Source organism: Chelonoidis abingdonii, chromosome 1 (genome assembly GCF_003597395.2).
Source record: "Chelonoidis abingdonii isolate Lonesome George chromosome 1, CheloAbing_2.0, whole genome shotgun sequence".
NCBI classification, from domain to species: Eukaryota; Metazoa; Chordata; order Testudines; family Testudinidae; genus Chelonoidis; species Chelonoidis abingdonii.
Genome location: NC_133769.1, coordinates 88,089,567 through 88,106,486, shown reverse-complemented (window position 1 = coordinate 88,106,486; position 16,920 = coordinate 88,089,567). Strand labels below are relative to the sequence as shown.

At 42.2% G+C, this 16,920-nt stretch overlaps 1 protein-coding gene across 1 annotated transcript in view; it reads left to right on the top strand.

Moving 5' to 3' along the window:
• Nucleotides 1-16,920, top strand: part of FGD6 (FYVE, RhoGEF and PH domain containing 6) — a 101,160-nt gene that overhangs the window by 8,521 nt on the left and 75,719 nt on the right. The window contains exon 2 of the mRNA XM_032798605.2: nucleotides 5,041-7,504. Coding sequence (XP_032654496.1) covers nucleotides 5,041-7,504 — 2,464 coding nt within the window. The remainder of the gene's footprint in view (nucleotides 1-5,040; nucleotides 7,505-16,920) is intronic.

Genomic DNA, 16,920 nt, shown 5'->3' with positions numbered 1-16,920 from the left:
ATAAATTATGCTAACATAAGCTGTAGTATAGACAGAGCCTAACATTCAGTCTTCTTTCTCGCTTTTCTAGAGTAAGGCAGGGATTTATAGTTTAGCATTAACAATGGAAGCACCTCATGGTTTTGTAACAATATTGTAATTTCTTGTCAGTGGGCCAAATGATCTCTTCAGATATGCAGCATGTATCAACACGTTAGTGAGGGCATGGCTACACTTGCAGATGTAGAGTGCTTTGAGTTAAACCAGCCTTCATAGAGTGCAGTAGGGAAAGTGCTGCAGTCTGTCCACACTGACAGCTGCAAGCGCACTGGCGTGGCCACATTTGAGGCACTTGCAGCAGCATTGGGAGCGATGCATTATGGGCAGCTACCCCACAGAGCACCTCTTCCCATCTGGTGCTGTGGCTTGTGGGAAGGGGGTGGGGGATGCAGGGCATTCTGGGTCCGGTCCCAATACCCCATGATGCATTGGTTCGCATCCCGGCAATCCCTCTGCTTCTGCCTACATTTGGTGCCATCTTTCAACATTTTTTGTGCTGTACGCTCTGTCTTCCCTTTTGGTCTGTGGGAATGGAGCCCAAACTGCTGAGGAATATGTTGACGAGTCTCGCCAGCACATCACGTTTGGCAGTTGAGTTACTCCTTAAGTTCCAAACTAACAGTGAAGACTCTGAGGATGATATCGATTCGTGTAAAGCATACGACAAGAGATTGCTTGTGGCATTCATGAACATGCTCACCACCGTGGAATGCTGCTTTTGGGCTCAGGAAACAAGCACTGAGTGGTGGGATCACGTCGTCAGGCAAGTCTGGGATGACGAGCAGTGGCTGCAGAACTTTCGGATGAGAAAAGCCACTTTCATGGGACTGTGTGAGGAGCTCGCCCTCACCCTGCGGAGCAAGGACACGAAATTGAGAGCTTCCCTGATGGGGGAGAAGCGAGTGGCTATTGCAGTCTGGAAGCTGGCAACTCCAGACAGCTACCAATCTGTCACTAACCAGTTTGGAGTGGGAAAGTCGACCGTTGGAATCGTGTTGATGCAAGTTTGCAAGGCCATTAGTTGCATCGTGCTCAGAAGAACCGTGACTCTGGGTAACATGCATGACATTGTGGCTGGCTTTGCACAAATGGGTTTCCCTAACTGCGGAGGGGCGATAGATGGGACACACATTCTAATTTTGGCACCACCCCACCTAGCCTCCGAGTATGTTAATCAGAAGGGGTATTTCTCTGTGGTTCTCGAGGCGCTTGTGGGTCACCATGGGAGTTTAATTGACATTAACGCAGGCTGGCCTGGAAAGGTGCATGACGCACGCATCTTTTGGAACAATGACCTGTTCAGGAAACTGCAAGCCAGGACTTTTTTCCCGGACCAGAAGATCACCATAGGTGAAGTCAAAATGCTCATTGTGATCCTTGGAGAGACCACTTACCCTTTAATGCCATGGCTCATGAAACCCTACACAGGGAGCCTTGACAGTAGCAAGGAGCGGTTCAATAACAGGCCGAGCTGGTGCAGAATGATTATGGAGTGTGCTTTCAGCCATTTAAAGGGCCGCTGGTGCTCTCTGTATGGGAAGCTGGACCAGGCTGATGAGAGCATCCCTGCAGTTATATTCTCTCCCTGCCCCCAGTGTTGTACCCTCCATAACATTTGGGAAGGGAAGGGTGAAGGATTCACTCAGGCCTGGACCTCACAGGTTCAACACCTGGAGGCTGAATTTGAACAGCCAGAGGGCAGGGCTATTAGAGGGGCTCAGCGTGGGGCTGCAAGGATTAAGGATGCCTTGAGGGAGCAATTTGAGGCTGAAATTCACCCGTAATGTCTGGTGCCCTGCATGGGAGTGAAGTGTAGTGGTTCCAATGTTAGTAGGAATCTGTTTGCTATGCTGACTTGTAGTGCCTGTTGCTTTCCTGGGCTAAGGTATCTTTTACTTTATGCAATGATAAAGAATGTTTTCAAAGCCAAAAAATCCATTTATTGAAAAGAAACACAACTGCTTGGGAAACCGAAAGGACAAGGAGTGGAGTGGGGAATGGTACAATCACAGATTTGCATATATCCTGTTATCATACTCAGCCTTCCTGTCTGGAGTGCTGTGCAATGAGTGCTGCACTTCAGGATAACTATACTGCATGATGATATGGGTTGAGTGCAGAGGATAAAAGTTGTAGTTTTCAGGGTTGGCTGGTGGCGATAAGAACCAGAATGTTGGGGAAAGTGGGTTAGAGGTGACAAAGGGGCACAAGGGAAAGAGTTTTGGGACAAGGGCTGCAGTGGGAGGTGGGTGCAGTAGTGCTCCGCCTGCATGGCTATGAGCACCTGGATAGATGCTGCTTGTCGCTCCATGATGCTTATCAGCCAATCCGTACTTTGCTGCCGGAGCTCCTCATTCTGCTAGCGGATGCGCCTTTAACTCTCCATCCACTCCTGCGCTTTTAGATTCTCGTTAAGCGACTGCTGCGTTACTTCATGCAGCATGTCTTCCTTTCTTCTACGTGGCCTCTTCCTGAGTCTTTGCAGTCTCTCGGCCGGTGATAACCCCGACGGCTGAGATCTCAAGGTTGCATCTTAAAGGCAAAATGCAACACTTAACAGAGATAGCATTGTTCACACCAGACAGAGCAATGATTCCCCCGTACTTACGGAGGGCAGGTACAGTCTACAAAATAACATAATTTGCCTGTCCCACAGCAAGCGCACATAACCCCTGGGAGCCCAAAAATGATGAGTAAGCACAGCGTCCAGGGGGAATGATTTGTTTCATGGCTGTACTGTCCTCTGGGTTTCTGTGCACTGGGGAGAGCCAACAGCTGCAGGGCTCCCCTATACTGAACACCGTCCCCACACTTTCCACAGGAGTTCATCTTGGAAGATATCTCGCTGCTGAGGGTGACCTGGGAAGCAAGGAAGGGTCTTCTACTACAATGCGGCTTCTGCCCTGGCCCATATGCAGCTGGTCTGTGTGCAGCAATGGTGCCCCCTGCCCCTCACGGCACAGTGGCACAGACATGTTAGCCTGACTGGGACAAGGACCACAGTGGCTCGCCCAAGAAACCTGCGCAAGTGCATTGCCCAAGTTCTGTCTGAGACCTTTGAAGAGATCACTGAGGCTGATTACCGTGATGTGAGAGAGCACATCAACGCCCTACTCTGCATCTAGGCATGCATGCAGCCCTAACACTCCTCGCCCCAAGAACCTGCACTGAATAACTTCCTTCCCAAAATAAAAGCAGCTTACCGGGAACCTCCTCTGGTGTTTGTCCTTCTCTAAGCACCAGCCGCGGCAACTGGCTGCCTTCCTCTTGGCTTGAGAACAGCTCCTGGCTGCATGCATCTAGGGATTCCAGGGTGTCTTCCTCCACCTCAACACCCTTGCTCCTGCTTTGCTGCTCCTTCTCCTCCTGCCTTGTTGAACTGGGCTCTCAAGTGTCCATGGTGGTACTCAGAGTGGTGGTGGGGTCGCCCCCAAGTATTGTGTTCTTCTCTGTAAAAACGGCAGGTTGCAGGGGCAGCACGGGAGTGGCTGTTTGCCTTGCGGGTTTTGCGGTAGGCGTTCCACAGCTCCTTCGCTTTAACCCTGCACTGCAGTGTGTCCCAGTCATGGCCCCTTTCCGTCATGTCCCTTGATATCTGCCCAAAGGTATCATAATTCCTACAGCTGGGACTGGACAGCTTCCTCCCCCAAACCACTGATGAGGTCTAGCACCTCGCCATTGCTCCATACTGGGGATCGCCTGGCACATGGAGGCATTGTCACCTGGAAAGATTTGCTGATAGCACTCCACCCCGGGCTGAGCAAACAGGAAGGGGATCTTCAAAATTCCCAGAGAATTTAAAGGGTGGATCTGACGGTTGGTTGCCTGAGGGCAGGGCAGTAGAGTTCAAACTGATGACCAGAGTGGCTAGAACAAGCTTTGTGGGACACTTCTGGAGACCGATCAAAGAGCATTAACAGACCAGGGCGTTCACACTGGTGCTGCGGCACTCCAATGGGGGCGCATCAAATGTTATTCCACTTGCCGAGGTGGATTACTAGGAGCGCTCTAGCTGTGGAGTCAGAGCGCTCTACATGCCTTGCCAGTGTGGATGCATCATTAGTTAGAGCACACTGGGCTGCTTTAATGCACTCTAACTCACAAGTGTAGCCATGCTGCGGTGGTGAGATATCTTTTTAGATTTCTAAATGTTATGAGTAATCTCCTGCATGTATTAAAATGTCCTGTCAGTGAATACTTTAAAAAAAAAAAAAAAAAAAAAAAAAAAAGTGTGATTTCTAGTAGTGTCAGATGGATCATAAGCCATAATCGTGGTGACAGCTTCCAACTGATAGAAAATAACATGCCTTGGGATGGAAAATTCAGTAAGACGTATATCCTCATTGTACTTCCTATCTTGGAATGCGCTTCACTGCTAGAATCAGTTATCATCCAAACTTCACTCTTCAGAACCCAATTCCTATCACTGGTTGTAGTGGCAGAGTCCCATTAGTAGATGTTTCTGCAAAAATAGAGAGGGAAAGAACATAGTTAAGTTAAATAGCTGCATATTGAAGGTGAAGGGGGTTATTGATTTATTATTGATGATTGTAATAATAGAATTAATTGATATTATAATAAAATTTTTAGTCTGCTTTAATTTTCCCTATTTTATGCTTTGTTCTTTTTTATGATGCTCCACATAAACTGCAAAACTAGGCTTGTAGACTTCAGTTCTCATCACCCTTCAGTGTTTTGGCAAGCAAAACATCCTTTTTAAGTACTTAGAATATTTTTAGATAAACATTTCTAACAGGCTTTAGGTTTTGAAAAGCTCTTGTTTTAGAAAACCTAAGTTTTCCTCTTTAAACTACTTGAGTGTTTCTACTAAAATGAAGAAATGCTAGTATGAAAAAAGTAAGGTGGCGGTAAAGTGAAATAGTGTAAATAATTGAATAGTTTAAATGTTATAAAAAGTTGAATCTTTTAAAAGTACTGTAATGCAAAATAAGTTGTTTTGTAGGTTCATAATGATTAAAATTTTTGTTTTTTCCTTTCTAGAAATAAAGAAGCCACCAGTGGCCCCAAAACCAAAATTTGTGGTAGGACACAAGGTATCACCTCCCCCTGTTGCACCTAAGCCAGATGTTGTGATTGCTGGTGTTATACAAACAACAAAGAAAACTAAACCAGCAATAGCACCGAAACCAAAGGTGCTCAAGAGTTCATCTGTTCCTGAAGTTAGACCTCCATCATCTTTAAGAAAAAACACCAAAAGCCTAGAAGAACACAAAGGAAATTCTTCTGAAACTCTAGACCACCTGAATTATAAAAATGGAGACTCTGCAGAAAGCACTGAGGATACTGCTTACATTATACCAATGTGTTCTTGCAATTTTGAATGCATCCATAAGCTTGGAAATGGGGAGAGCACATGTAAAACTCAAATAATTTTTGAACACTTTGAGAACTTAGAGAATATCGAGATAGGTGAACAAATTGCACCATCTACGAAAGGTAGGACAATACAGGACAGTCATAGTGAAAAAGTGGCAAATAGAAATCGGGTAGTATTAAAGGCCAGCCCTCTGGAAGGGACCCTCAAAGATGTTCTGACACAAAGTATATTCCCTAGTAGCAGCCCTTTGAGGGACAAGTGTCAAGATGAACTTGAAAGGGATGATAGTAGTAGTTCTAACAGTGAAGTTAAAATAGAGTTTACAGATCTTGTGCAGTTATCTGGGTCTGAGGAAGCTACAGGCAAGCCACAAAATAACCACAATAAGAGAGATGCTGATGAAATTCACGTGTCTGAAACCTGTTCCAGTCTGACTGAAAGCAACCACAATTGCTATTGCTCATTGGACCAAGAAACCCTAGAAAATGTCAATGTAAATAGTGATATTACATTTCCAGGTGGAGTCTGTATGAAAGGAGATGCTAAAACTCCACCTTCTTCTGGAGTATGTTCAACATCCAGCTCAAAAGTGCTTCCAGTTCCAAAACCGAGAAAGCCACGTGCTGCATGTCTAGTCCGTCAAGATGGTATAGATATTTCTGGGGAAGGAACAAGAGAACAGATTAATTCAAAGAGTGATTCTGCTGGATTTTCTGAGCACATCTTTAAAAAAACAGCAAAAATTAATGTTCTTGGTCAGAGTGTTTCATATAATGATCATCCAGAAAAAGTGCATCAGACTAATACATTTGAGATTCCTCAAAATCTTGCTGAGAAAGTACAGTGGGTGAAGGGATCTGATACCGAAGAGTTAGATTCACACAATATCTTGCCTCAGCTTCTGCAAGAAGCTTCTCTCATGACAGAAAATGTTAAACGTTCCTTGGATGAAGACCTTAATTTAACAAGTCCTGCAGATGAAATGACAGATGACGCAAGTATATTAGCTGCTGTGGACAAAAGGACTGATTTTATACGAAGCAGTGCTCTGTCCATGAGTTTGCCTAAGCAGCTCAAATTGACTTGCAATCAGCACTTGCCTGCCTCCAGTAGCCTTGATGTTTCTGTGCACAAACCAGAAGATAAAGAAATTCATGTAAAAGATGAAAATTCACCAAGGACTGTTCCTAAAAAACCTCAAAGACACAGCTTGCCTGCTGCTGGACTGCTGAAAAAAGCTGCATCAGAGGAGCTTGTTGAAAAAAGTTCTTATGTTTCCAGTGAAGATAAAAAATCAGAAAGTGTTCTGGAAAGAACTTATTTAAGGCATATGTTGGCCAAAGAGCAAGTTATGTCACCTTACTGTGACATGCCAAAACGTTCTTCAGAGAAACCTGTCTGGAAATTACCTCATCCTATCCTGCCATTTTCAGGCAATCCAGAATCATTAAAAACTGCCACCATTGCCACAAACTCTGACCTTTCAACTGCTGTGATCAAGCCTAGAGCTAAATCTCTGTCTTCCGTGGATATGGACAGAACGGACAAACCTCCCAAAGACAGTCAGAAGAAAAAAAATTTAAAGAAATTTCTCAACATTAAATTGTCTGTTTGCATAATGAAAAGTGACTTCCAGAAATTTTTTTCCAAGGGCAGCCAGTCCCTGGATAGTGCCATAGCTAGTCTTCCCACTGGGCAAGGGAATGGTATTGGTAACAACTGGAATGTAACATCCCTAGCAAGCGAAAGGAAAACTAAATCTGCCAAGTCACGTTCTGCAGAAATAGGTAGCCCAGCATCACAAAAGAAAAGACAGAGACATAGGAGTCAGCATGATATACCAAACAGTCAAAGATTAGAGTCTTTAAATGAACAAATATTCTCAGGGAAGCAGTTGTCACACAAACACTTGAATTCTCTTACAAGCAATTATCCACCAGAATATGAGAATGTGCGTCACTATGAAGAAATTCCAGAGTATGAAAACTTGCCTTTTATTCAGTCTTCAGATAAAAATCCATGTTTTGAATGGCAGAATTCCAGCAGTGTGGTAGAAGACCATGATACAAATGTTTATGAGGTAGAAGACCCATATGACGCTACAAGCAGCCATTCAAGACATGGCAGGTAATGTAAGAGGAAAGTGTGTGTAAAATAGATCCAGCTCTATGTGCTGGATACAGACACATTTTTATTGTTGTTTGAATGGTGAATTTAGGAAATATGCTTGTTTTATTATGTGTTGGCAAAACAATGTAAACTGGCTATCGGGAGGTTTAGACTTGAAATTAGACGAAGGTTTCTAGCCATCAAAAGAGTGAAGTTCTGGAACAACCTTCCAGGGGGAATAGTGGGGGCAAAAGACATATCTGGCTTCAAGACTAAGCTTGAGAAGTTTATGGAGGGGGAGATATAATGGGATAGCCTAATTTTGGCAATTAATTCATCTTTGACTACTAACGGTAAATATGCCCAGTGGCTTGTGATGGGATGTTAGATGTGCTGGGATCTGAATTATTACAGAGAATTCTTTCCTGGGTGTGTGTCTGAGTCTTGCCCACATGCTCAGGGTTTAGCTGATTGCCATATTTGGGGTCGGGAAGGAATTTTCTTCCAGGGCAGATTGGCAGAAGCCCTAAGTTTTTTTTTGCCTTCCTCTGCAGCATGGGGCACGGGTCACTTGCTGGAAGATTCTCTGCACCTTGAAGTCTTTAAACCATGCTTTGAGGACTTCAGTGGGTCAGACACAGGCTTGATACAGGAGTGGGTGGGTGAGATTCTGTGGCCTGCATTATGCAGGAGGTCAGACTAGATGATAGTAATGGTCCTTTCTGACCTTAAAGTCTGTGATTCTATGATTCTAATACCCCTATGTATTTTCACCCATATATGTTAATTTAGTAACAATTTGTGGCCCGGAAGGATTTTTTCTTGGTGAAATAACTCTTGGATCTACCGTACTTGTAGAATTTAGTATCAAGGAAAAGGTGAATTTTTATCATTCCCAATGTCTAATCAGACTTAAAGATAGATAAGCCAACTACTTTACTTTTCTTTGGAATTTAGAGTATTCTTGAACAGGAATTGATGGTAATAGCTAACTGTTGCTTATATTCAATCTGGAAAAGCTCCTGTAAATAAAGACTGAGTCGCAGAATGAATTTGCTTAAATCCTCTTAGCTAAGCAGTCCAATGGAAAGCTCTCTTTGTGATGGACAGTGCTTAAATATATGCTTTAGTGACTTTATTAATAAAAGGTTCACTTTTGTAGAGTTTTAGGGTTTGGTAAATCCACGCTCAGATTTTGAATGGAATATATAGCTATTTGTAGCTTAGTGCCCAGCAAGATACTTTTTGCAATTCTTTGCCCTATAGTTTTGTAATGTGACCCTGGTGGAAGGGGGTGCTTATTGAGATGAACTGCAAGGCTGATGTATAGACCAAACTTCATAAAGACAATCACAGCTGCTCTTATTTTACACGTAGAATACAAAGGCTTTGCTTTTTTTTTTGTGTGTCTCACCAGTGTGAGAACTTACTGTTTTGCAATGAGATGCTTGCTGTAAAGGAGGAGAAAATATTTAAAATGGCATCCTTATAACGTTTTTAGGTTATATAAACTTGTACATTGAATTCCTTTTCATCTACATCAAGTTACTTTCCTTTGTAGGACAGTGGGAGCCTTTATTGAGGGAAGTAGTCTAGTTAAGCTTCATAGTGTTGAATGTGATATCTTACGCATTTACCCTCATGTATTTGTCTTATGAACTGAGTACAGTATTATTTTTGTTGTTTACTGAAGTAAAGTGCTTGCTTCTGCCTCCGTATAGCTTCTTTTTAGATGTTAGATTAGAACCAGAGTTTTATGTTCTTGTATTTCATCGTCACTTAGTCTTTCTGTGGTATTCATGAATACTTGAAGACTTTGAAAAGGGGAGAAGAGTAACACTTCCAAGCAGGCTGATGCCCTGGATTACATAAACCTAGTATGTTGCATGTGCACTTGGCCCTTTCTATTAGACCACTTTCCCTAAAATTTTCATAGCCTGGCCTTTGAGATTTGTTAGTAGCAATCCTTTTTTATAATTTAAAACTGCAGTGCAAAAGAAATTGTACTTTGAAACACACCCTGTAAGTTGAAAGGACTGGACCTCAAACATTACTACTAAAGCACAAATACAGCCTAACCACAGGAACACAAGGCTTGATGTACCAGAATAGATCATGGGTCCATTTATTCCTATGTGCTGTCAACAGTATCCAGTTTCAGATGCTCTAGAAGAGAGCCTAAAATCTTCATAACAGTGGTGCCCAAGCTTTTCTAGTTGCACCCCCTGTTACCAGTAATGGAATCTGTTTGCACTCCTTCCTCCTCCCCCACCCCATTACTGCACAGTTGGCTCAGCAGAGAAGCTTGGGCTGAACTGGGGATGGGGGAGGTGGATCTGGCCTGGGGGTGGAGAGGGAATGAGGACAAACCTGGGGTGACAGTGGAGTAGGAGGCAAAGTGGACCTGTGGCTGGAGCTGGGCTGGTGGCAGTATGGAGCTGGAGCTGGGCTGAGGGTGGATTTGGACTGGGTGGCGCTCCTTCCTTTGCGCCCCCCCCCCCGTGGGAGTTGGCCTGTGCCCCCTCCCAAATGTTCCTCTGTGCCCCCCTAGTGGGGGCATGACCCACAGTTTGGGGACTACTGCTTTATAATGTACCCAATGGTACTATATCATGCGAGAAATTTTTTCCTGATCCCATTATGGCCAACCATAAGAATTAATAGCTCTTGCAATTTTATCCTAATTTCAGATGATCAATTACATTGAGGCACATTCTGCTCACTTGGTAACCTTCTAGGAGGAAATTAAAGATCCAGTGGCACTCTTAGAAGATAAGTGCTGTAGTTAGGCTATTTAAGAGGAGAGCTGCTTTTTTAGTAAAATATTCTGGAGTGGGATTTTCAAAGGGGTTGGCCTATCGTCACTCCCATTGAAGTTTTATCAATGGCTTGAATGGGAGTGGAGCTATGTTCATTACACCCTTAGTGTCCCAAAAGTGTGTGAGAACCACTGAATTCATATTATCTGCTGTGTTTTACCTACATAGTTAACACATTAGTGTTGTCAAACTCGTTCACGTCTCTGAAATGTTCTTGGGATACCTTGAGAAAGGAAAGTAATGACTAGAACTAATAAATGAGGCTAACTTGATTTTGGATGTCCTGCCATGGGAACAATACCGAAAATCTAGTTCCAAGGGCAAGAGTCTTTTGAATATAGATTATTGGTTTTCAGACTAATAAATCAGGACAAAACATTTTAAATAGGGTAAAGAAGATGAATGTATTAGCTTTTTGTTTTGTTGAGTTTTAGGGCATTTCATTTTTTGTTTAATTAAAATATAATGAGAGAAGAATGGTGACTGGGAAGGGGAGGGACAGAAACTGCATTTCTAAATACATGCCAAGTTTTAAATTACCGTAATTAGCAGGAGACAGCATAAGCAAGGAATGAAGTAACTGCCTGTTTTCTAAGAAGTGAGTGTTCAGGTTTGAAGCATTACTAAAAGCTAGTGCTTCTTATGTATCTCCAAAGTACCACTGCAACATTTCTTTTAATGCTGCTATAGGAGGTGTGTAACTACAGCTCAGTTACTTCAAAGTAATAGCATTCATTTGTATTTCTCTTAGTGAAAGAAAAATATTTGATTTTTGTCATTCTCCTTTTTATAGTAACAGACTTTTACCAAAAAGAGGGCAAAAACTTCACTGGAAGCAAGTTAAAATTGAATGGAATTTTGCCAACAAAACTAAAGATGCAAAGGAAAATTACATATGACTTAAAGCATATGTGATATGACAAAAGGCAAATAGACTTAAACTTTCCTGCATCTTTGGGGGACCCCTTTTTAAATAATTATTTATTTATTTGCAGTTGCAAAGCTGCTATTTTATACTTCAGACTCAGTTACTCTGCTCCTCCAGCTTTTCCTGGATTAATATACTATGTTTCCTGAATATGTTGGCAACGTTTCCTCTGAGCTTTTGCAATGATACATGATTGCTAATTGATTTTGTTTGAATGTAGAGCTGCCTATAGTTGTTAGCATAATTTCTGATTTTATTGCTCCTTAAAACACATTGCCTATTAGGAAGATTTCTCTTTGAGAGAAACTTTCAGTGCTCTACATGAGTACAACTACATACTTTCCTTTTTATTTTTTCCAATGACCTGATTTAGAATTATTGTTTGGAAAACCTTAAAGTATGCTGAAGTATAAATAAATGAAAATAAAGTTAATGAATAGGTCTGATTAGGAATTTTAAAATTCTGTGTGTTTGGTGGAATCCTTTAGGTTAGATTCCTTCTCGTGGAAACTTTACCAAAACATTGTATGCTAGCTATTGCCTACTTGGGGTTTGAAATCTGTCTTTGTAGTTAAACTCCATCTTTGGTATGTTCTTGTATTCGCTGTGGGCTTGATTCTGCAACCATTATTTGTGCTGAGTGGCCCATTTGGACTACTCACATGAAAAATAGGGACTACATAACATGAGTGAGGGTTGCAGGATTAGGCCCAGAGATAAACGTTAATTTGATGGTCAGCCCTCTTGAATAGGCCATCATCACAGGTGGAAAAAGCGGGCTTCCCTGAAAAGATGGCTGTGTAGGATAATGTCTCATAAAACAGATTTGCGGTGTCTGTGCTAAACTCTTATCAGGAGAAGTTTTAAATGTGGCTGTTTTGAACAGCTTTCCAATATTTTTAAGAAGTTTCAGTTTCAGAGATTTCTTGTTTGCTGGGCTCTGAAAAGATGCTCTTGCTTCTCCTATTTTAAAACCAAAGAAAATTCTGTACAGTAGAACGTTGAAGATACAAACATGAGAGTTATGGACTTAACGGTCAACTGGACACCACCTGGAGCCAGAAGTAATCAGGCAGCTGCACAGACAAATAAATAAATACATTAAAAAACCAACCCCCTTCCCCTCCCCAGCAAATACTGTGCTGCCTTGGGGCTTTGGGGAGGGCTCAGGGCTCCAGATGGGTGTGTGGGCTCGAGGCTTCTGGCCCTCGGCAGCACTAGGGCTCAGCTGGGGGTGGGAGCACTATAGCTTGGGGTTTCAGCCTTGCGGCTCCACTCCCAGTTTTAGCCTTACAGAGGCCATGTCTGTTCCTCAAAGGGGCCATCCGTGGCCCAACCCAGTGCACGTGTGCTGCCTTGGGAGCCACCGCTTCAGGGCCAGGCAACAGGCTGCCACTTCTCTCCCCTGCCAGCGGTAACCGGACTTTGTGTCTGGTCACTGCCAAGTTCCTTTTTTTGATGGGACTTGCCGGTCAAAAATCAGACACCTGGCAACCCTAGGGGGGTGCTGGGGCTCAAGTCTTTGCTCCCAGTTTCAGCCCTGGGGTGGGTCGGGGTGGAGGTGTGTGGGGTGTGTGTGTCAGGGCTTGGGGCTTTAGCTATGAGAGGAGCTCCGGTTTCAGCCCCAGCATGTCCCACCTGTACCTAAAGCTCTGAGCCCTGGCGTCTCCCTCCCCTCCCGGATGAAGCCAGAAACAGAGCTGTGTGGAGCCCCAAGGCCCGGCAGCCCTGATGGGGCTAAAGTCGAGGACAGAGCTGCGGGGCTGAAGCCCCAAGCCCCAGCACTCCCCTGCAGTCTAAAACCTTGTGCTCTGGTGCTCCCGCAAGTCAGAAGCCTCAACTCCCGCCCACCTCACCTCACCTGGATCTTTATTCCCCCACACACCCTGCGGCTGTAGCCCCAAACCCTCCCCTCCCCCATATCTGAAGTCCTGTAACCGCTTGTTCAGAGTTATGGAACATTTCAATGTTATGGACAACCCCCATTCCTGAGGTGTCCATAACTGAGGTTCTACTGTATAACGTAACCAAGGGCCAGATGTGTGGATTTCACCTGCGCCTGTTTTTAAAACACTCATAATAGCTACTATTGTGCATAGGTATTCCCTCCACCATTTGGATTGCTCCTGTTCTAAGTAATGCTAACTGTGGTGCCATACAACAGTGACCCTTTCTACCCATAGACTGCTTTTGTAGACAGCAAGAGTTTGCCATTCTAGTTGGTCTACCCAGAGCTACAAGGATATTCTTGTCCGGCCTCCCATGACATTTTGTCATCCCAAAGCATTGGCTCTGACCTGTCAGGCTGGATGCATGCCTGCCCAAGAGCAGCCTTCCATGGCTCCACTTGGCTCCCAACCTTTACCTCCTGCAGTTAAAGTCGCACTTAAGAGCAGCTGGGTAGGACTTTACTGTCTTCGGTATAAAGCAAAACAGAACTTTAATTTTATTAAACTTTTTAGCTTTTTTTTTTCACCCCCAGGAGATTCTCTTGAAAACCCCAAACTAACAGACTCATTGACAAGTTAGTAGACATACATACTCAACCCTGTCACGGTTTGCACATATTTTCACCTGCTACCTCAGCAGCATCTACTGCATTCCACATGCTGGAAAAGAAAGAGCAGTGTACACAACAAGGTGGTTGTAACATGCTGCATTGCAAAACTAATTACCTTTCAGAAAAATCTGATGTTCTGTCACTGTATCACATGGAGTAATCTAGTGTATTGTGATATTCTTGCTTGCTTACTGCATACTCTTACTGTATTTGATTCACCTCTTCTTTAGGAAGCTGGATAGAGCAGGGAGAGTAGGCAGAATCTCAGATCTCTGCAGTATAACCAGAACCACTCTGAATTTTTTTATTCTTTATACAATAATCAGTTGTAGTCCATGAAAGCCCCAGTGCTTTACAAATACAGATAGACACCACCCTTCCCTCAGAGGGTTTACAACACACTATTTAGCAATCTGCCTGCCGCTAGATCAATGATTCTTTTCCTTCTCTGTATTGAAATCCCAGAACCATATTAGCATTATGGGAAGGGCAGTGTGGTTGTGACCTCCAGGTTAAGAATCTCAGTTGCAGATTTAAGTTTAGCCTTTCTAGTAATTGATCGCTAAATCCGGATCAGATTTGAACACTGTAAACTTCTTTAAAGCCACCAGGATATAACCAAGAGGCTTGTTAAAAATATTTTTGACCCACTTTAAAATGAATAATCTGCTGTTGGAAAATTCTGTGAATTCTAATGGGCAGATAATTTTAAAAGGTCTGATTGTTGGTGACTACTACAAAATCACTGGAGCATCTGTTAACTTAAAATCCTTCCCACAGTGAGAAACAAGGAAGTAAATGAAAAGGCATCCCATTTAGCCCTGTTAGTATTTTCTCTATTTAAGTATAAGACAGCCTCTTGGACTCCCTGTTTGACCTTCATAATAGAATTTCAAATCCTGGAAATTTGATCTCTTGAAGGGTAACATATGCAGTCTCTCCCTGTTTTGTTTTAAACCCTATCCCCTTGCTTTTCACTTTTTCTTCATTTGAGCATTCTTTCTACATACACACACACATCTTGCCGTGTTAAGGGAATGACCCAGTAGGGTTCCTTATTGTGAAAGTATGTTTTCTTTCTCCACCATGACTCTTCCTGATTCAGACCCACCAACAGTGATGTTCTTAGTAAATCACGTCTTCTAACTTAATGCAGAAGACTACCATAACATAAATATGGAGCAGAAAGTTGGATGTGAAATGAGAATTGATGAAAGACTCATTTATGTGGCTTAACAGCCATTTCCTGAAGGTTATTTTCAGCATTGGCACAGGAAATGTATTACTAAAACTCTTTGATACTATGTTTCTTAAGGTGAAATTTTTACCATAAGAAGACATAATCTAATTGTTTGTATTATGAGTGCAAAATAAAAACACATTTGAGTTGGATTTTGACATAAAAATACCTTTTTGAAGTGTTAGGAAAAAGTGAAGCCAAAATTTTGACTTAAAATTAAATTTTATTAATATTTTAATTAATTAAATTTTAGTCTCACTGCATGTAAAAATTACCAGTTCTTTCAGTTGTACTTGATTATGCACATCTAACTACAGTATTACAATATTATACATATTTGTACTTTAAAATAAACATAACAAATACAATCCAGCAAGGCACACATTTGCCTTGTCTGTTTGAATTCTGATATTCATTTTTTACGAACCCCTGATTTGTTTATGAAAGTTTTAGCTTTTTCCTTAAAGTGGAGGCTAACCTCAGTGTGTATGAAAATCATTTTTATTGCAAAAATGCAAAATGGAATAAAAGCTTCCAAAATCTTTATGGGGCAATGAAAGGAATTTTACCCAAACTAATACCTTGATAGCAATCCAGTCTGATCCATGTGGGCAGACCGCTCCAAGTGTGTAGAGCCCCTCTGTCTTCTGTGGCTTCCTCGTGGGAACCCTTATGCTGATCAGAATGGGATCAGAGCCTAAAACTGTCAAAAGCTTAGAAAAAGCATCTACATTTTTTCCCCTTCAATGTATCTCTGTCTGTAAAAAGCAGGAGAGAGGAGAGTATGAGTAAGTCCAACATTATAAGAAATAATTGAGTTGTTTTTACTGTCCATGTGTTTGGTTTTAGCCAAAGTGTGTCTCATCAAGTATCTTTGTGTGCCACTCAGGAAGCTGTGTCAGCTGATACTTGTACAAACATCACTGCTTTTAAGAGTTAAGTCACTCCATGTTTGTCTTTGATTTAATTAACTATTATTTTCAGTACTGTTGTTTAACTATTTCTTTTGTTGGCTATTGTCCGAAATGTAAAAGTTCAGAAAGAGCCCCAGATTTAGTTACTTCCAAATTGTGTCACGTTTCTTGAAGGGAGATGATATATTAAAATATATAAAAGATTTTGTGGTTCAGTTTTTTGGGACTTGTGTTAATTCTTATTTCAGAGGATGAGGAGTTAAGCACCAGGCCTTCATGATACCACTGATGCAGTAAAGTAGTTTTTATGTTTTAAATATATATTGTTAGGAGCTTGTGTTCTCATTTTGTATGGTTTGCTTCCCCATCTGAAGATGATGTGCTTGAGATTTCAGCACAGACTGTTACAACCTTCTAAAATTCTGCTTACAGTAACTTGTTTGTTTTTTGTTTTGTATCCGGCTGGCAAGTAAAATGCTTTTTTTCCTTGGTGTCAGTTATCATAAAGGACAGGCAAATATATTTTTTGAATTGAGCTGGTAAATTTTCAGGACAGTTCAGAAAAGCTGGTGTGTTAGGGTATGTTTAAACTGCAACTAGGAGCCTGCCTCCTTGTCTGGGTAGACAAGACTCATGCTAGCTCTGCTCAAGCTAGTACATTTAAAATTAGTGGTGTGGCTTGAGTCTGTCTGTCTGGGCTGTGAAGCACAGTGCTAGCTGCAGTGTAGACATACCCTTAGGTAGTAAAATCATGGTTGTAAGTTAGCTGTGTGTTTTAGAGGTCTTATTTTTTGCTCTTGTGTTTGTAGTTGTCTTTTTTTTTTTCCTCCTCTAAGATCTTTTTTAGGGGTGTGACATAAGAAATGTTGATATGCAATGAGTTTCTATCTGTGCAAAACTAGAGTGAATCTTCATACACACATTATTAGCAAGGAAGGCAAAAATACCAGTATCTCAATACTTCTCACAGGGA